We start from the raw sequence: 4,927 nt of genomic DNA, 5'->3' as shown, positions 1-4,927 counted from the left end.
TATTACAGGTGAAACTAAACCACCATCACAATTTATCATGGACGCTGAGTCCAATCCACATCCAAACCCTGCATTTGTGAAGTGGCGAAAATCTGACCATCTGGTCAAAGGATGGTTGACAGCCACTCTATCTAAAGAAGTCCTTGGCATTGTTGTCGGTCTCAACACTGCAGTTGAGGTCTAGAATGCACTTGTACATGCCTTTGCATGAGTTTCATCTGATCGTAGCCTTGCACTAAAGCAGCGGCTCACTTCTATGACTCGAGGTACTGACACTTTGGCTGTGTATTTATGCCGATTCAAAGCTGTCTGTGATGATCTTGCTACCATTGGCAAACCAGTTACAGATCAAAAGAAGTCATAGTGGCTTCTAAATGGACTTGGCAAGGAATATGCAATGTTCACCACCACTATGCTTCGCCCTCCTGTTCTACCATATTCAGAAATAGTTACTCTCCTAGAGAGTTATGTTGAACGGCATAATCTTGATGCACAACCAGCTCCTCAAATGGTCTTCTATGGCCAACGTAGCAACAAGAATAGAAAAAATAATGGAGGGTAAATATCATTCAATTCCAAAGGACGTGGCTTTGCTCAAGGTCACTAAACTACTCCTAAGACTTTTAATTCCTCACAGTCTCGTAACCAGCCAGTTGGTAGTAAGGATGAGGTTCCTATTTGTCAGATCTGTAACAAATGGAATCATACAACTCTTAAGTGCTTTAATCGATTCAACCATTCATTCTCTCCAGATGCTATCCCAAAAGCACTTGCAGCTATAAAGATTGCTGATAGTCAAGATTCTGAATGGTTCCCAGATACTGGAGCAACAGATCATATCATAGACGATCCAGGTAATCTTGATTCTTTAACTCCCTATCATGGATCTGATGGTGTAATGGTTGGAAATGGACAAACTTTGCCCATTACTCATATTGGTCAAGCAACTATTGGTACTGGTGTTTCTTCTATCAAATTAAATGATGTTTTGTTGGTCCCTGATATAAAGAAAAATCTACTCTCTATTGGCAAGCTTACAACTGATTTTCCTTTCACTTTTGAATTTGATGGTCTTGGTTTTGTGATAAAGGACATGACAACCAACCAAATAGTAGTGAAAGTGTGTAAACGAGATGGATTGTATGCTCTTGATGGAGGTGGACCATTTGCTGTTGATGAAGATCCAAAGGCCTTTTTCTCTTACAGATTTCGGCAGACTAATAATGATTGTTGGCATCACCAACTTGGCCATCCACACCAACGAGTTATAGATCATTTACATTCAAGCAATCTTATTTCTTTTAATTCAAAGTCCAAGTCTTTCAAAGTTTGCACTAGCTGTCAGATGGGAAAATCTTGTAGGCTGCCTTTCTTGCCTATTGAAAATGAAATAAAGATTCCATTATTCAAAATTCATTGTGATTTATGGGGACCAGCCCCAGTAAAATCAAGGGAACATTTTCGTTTTTATGCAATCTTTGTTGATGATTATACACACTTCACATGGTTTTTTTCTTTACACAAGAAGTCAAATTTATTTGCTTCTTTTGAACAATTTTACAGATATGTAAAATGTCAGTTTGATGCTAAAATTTGTGTTTACCAAAGTGATGAAGGGGGAGAATTCGCATCCAATGAGTTTAGGAAGAATTTAATCAACTTAGGCATTCACCATCAATCTGCCTGTCCCAAAACACTAGAAAAAAAAAAAAGGAAAACTGAGCGAAAGCATCATAATATCACAGAATTGGGCCTAACCATGATGTTTCATGCTCGGCTTCCACCTCGATTTTGGGTGGATTTCTTTTCAACAACTGTTTTTCTAATTAATCGGTTGCCATCTCAACACCTTGGAATGCAATCTCCATTCTTTCGACTTTATGGAAAGCATCCTGATTACTCTACTTTCCATGTGTTGGGTTCCAAATGTTTTCCTTATCTTGGTGATTATCGGACTAACAAATTGTAGCTAAAATCTCTTCCTTGTGTGTTTATTGGTTACAACACAAAGCATAAAGGCTATAAATGTCTATATCCACCAACTGGACATGTGTATATCTCTCGACATGTTGTGTTTGATGAAACAATCCTGCCTTATAGTGAGCCCACTAAACTCTATGACAAAGATTCAATTGAGGGGGAGATGTGCACCTTTTCAAATTGGGAGCTAAATGCCCCTATTGCATCTTCAGATAGCAATTCTCCAGCTAGTAGATCTACATTACCATCTTTGTCTGCACTAGCACCGCCAACTCTCTCAAAGCCTTTAGTTTCAAATTCCATCATGAAGCCCACACTTGAGTCATTAGCCTCACCTTTCTCATCTGGGGCTAACTCTTCTCCAAGCTTATCTAATGTTGCTCAAGTCTCCAACCCATTAGATGTTATTATGGAGTCCACTTCTCAAGATGTGCCCCCTCCTTCTGCTTCATCACCTACCCCTATTGCATCAAACAACCATACTATGGTCGCTTGGTCAAAGGCTGGAATCATTCGGCCTAATCCAAAATATCATGGTTTTCATGTTGCACGGGCTTCATTTGACATCCCACAAGAACCACGATCCATCACAGCTGCAAAACGCCATCCCGGTTGGGCTACTGCCATGAATGAGGAACTTGTTGCCCTTGCAACCAACCACACTTGGACTCTTGTTCCTTATCGACTTGATATGAACGTGGTGGGTTGCAAGTGGGTTTACAAAGCTAAGCTTAATCCTGATGGCTCTCTTGAACGTCTCAAGGCTCGTTTAGTAGCCAAGGGCTTCAACCAAGTAGATGGTGTTGATTTTTCAGAAACCTTCTCCCCAGTTGTCAAACCTGCAAGTATTCGACTCACTCTTACAATTGCTGTTGTGAAAGGCTGGGAAATACATCAACTTGATGTCAAGAATGCATTTCTTCATGGGCATCTCTCTCAACCTGTGTATATGCAACAACCACCTGGATATGTTGATTTGAAGCTTCCAACACATGCCTGCCAACTAAGTCATGCTTTATATGGTCTTAAACAAGCTCCCAGAGCTTGGTTTGATAGACTTAGTGAATTTCTTCTTGCTCTTGGGTTCTATTGCAGTACAACCGACCCAAGCTTGTTCATTTGTCACTCCCAAGGTGGTATCCTTATTTTACTTCTCTACGTAGATGACATGGTGGTCACTGGTGATGATCCATCTCGAATTACATGGCTTATCTCTTAACTAGCACGTGAGTTCTCCATTAAAGACCTTGGCTTTCTTCATCATTTTCTTTGTATTGAAGTCCATTGAATCCCCACAGGTCTCTTTCTCTCTCCACACTGCTATGCACTAGATCTCTTAGAGCGTGCCTCAATGAGTTCTTGTAAACCAATCTCCACACCCATGCCATCCAAAGGTCGACATTTGCCAAACTGTAATGAATTGTACTTTGATCCTACTCATTATAGGAGCATTATTGGTGGTCTTCAGTATCTCACATTCACAAGACCTGACATTTCCTATAGTGCTAACTTTGTATGTCAATTCATGCATGCTCCTACCTTGGCCCATTACAAGCTTGTTAAATGTATCTTGCGCTATGTTTGTGGTACTACTCACCTTGGTATGTGCATTTTAGCCTCTAGCACCCTTGATCTTTATGTATTTTCCGATGCAGATTGGGCAGGTTGCCCTACTAGTCGTCGCTTTACAATTGGTTTTTGCACTTTCCTTGGTGGTAACTGTATATCTTGGAATGCTAAGAAACAATCAATAGTTGCTAGGTCTAGTGCTGAAGCCGAGTACCACTCCATGGCATCTACTGCAGCTGAACTCACATGGCTACAATTCACTCAATGAATATATCCTTTTATAATTTTTCCCAAACCCGCTTGAGCAAGTTTCTGATTTCATCTTGAACAACTGGAATTTTCATATTGGGCTAGTTCTTACTTTACTATTTTTCCCAAACCTACTTGAGCAAGAATTATGAAAGCTGATACAAAATAAGGAACCCACAGGATAACATAACCATGGGAGTGAATGATAATATTTGATACTTTGGCTTAAAACATAAATTCTAAAGAGTTGTCTCAGCTGCAATGTTCCATTTCAAAAATACAATAAAGTGCTAATATGCATAATAACTGAAAACCTTACACCATATATAGCAATAATACATCAAAATATCTTAGAAATGTGAAATGCTACATATATTACAAATTTTGCAACATAGATCACAAATTTTACTATATTAAACTTATAAATTGATGTGTCCAACTTTCCTATTGAAAATTTATTACACTTCTTCTATGTCGACTTTTTCCTTGTGACACTCTCACAAAGGCAATTAGGTATGCATATTCACCATTAGAGTTGTCCACAGGTCCCGTTGGGTTGGATTTGTGCTCAACCCGCGATTGACCCTACCTGATCGGGTGGAGCAGCCATCAACCTGCTGCCGATTGAGAACCAATTAGATTAGGCAGTTCAGCCCTGCAATAGATTTTGAGCAGTTCGTTTGGAGTCAAAGATTTGAGATACCAATGAGAAAATGGCGAAAAGTTGGTGGTATTTCGCTAAATTCGGCTGAAATCTCATCAGATTTGATGAGATTTCGCCAGATCTAATCGAAATCTCACCAAATCTACTTGATATGTTGTCGATATTTGGAATTTGGAAATTTTAGCTAGAATCTGCAAAAAATTTGTCAGAATCTGAAATTTTTTGCTAGAATTTGGAAAATGTTTGGCCAGAATCTGAAAATTTTTGCTGGCAACTCCTAGTACATTGGTCGATTCAGGTTTTTCAAATTTTGGGCAAGGAAAACTGAAACCAACTTGCTAGAGTCGATTTTTGGAGCTAATGACCCACTGCCAACTGCCGAAATGATCGGGTTGGCTGGTTGTTGAATCAGATCTGGTTGGTTCCTTCAGGTGAGTCGGGTCTTTAGATGGGTTGGACAACCAT

The 4,927-nt window shown here is 39.6% G+C and overlaps 1 protein-coding gene across 1 annotated transcript; it reads left to right on the top strand.

Annotated features, from left to right (window-relative positions):
• Positions 1-3,361: 3,361 nt before the first annotated feature.
• On the top strand, positions 3,362-3,817 carry LOC126722726 (uncharacterized mitochondrial protein AtMg00810-like). The gene has a single exon (XM_050425876.1). It carries the CDS (start codon positions 3,362-3,364, stop codon positions 3,815-3,817), a length of 456 nt encoding a protein of 151 aa, XP_050281833.1.
• Positions 3,818-4,927: the final 1,110 nt, after the last annotated feature.

Source organism: Quercus robur, chromosome 4 (assembly GCF_932294415.1).
Source record: "Quercus robur chromosome 4, dhQueRobu3.1, whole genome shotgun sequence".
In the NCBI taxonomy this organism is placed as follows: Eukaryota; Viridiplantae; Streptophyta; class Magnoliopsida; order Fagales; family Fagaceae; genus Quercus; species Quercus robur.
Note: the sequence above shows the minus strand (reverse complement) of the source record. Positions and strands in the feature narration are given on the sequence as shown.

What these genes read in the sequence shown, in the direction of transcription:
- LOC126722726 (XM_050425876.1), top strand. Translation starts at nt 3,362, where the DNA reads ATGCCATCCAAAGGTCGACATTTGCCAAACTGTAATGAATTGTACTTT.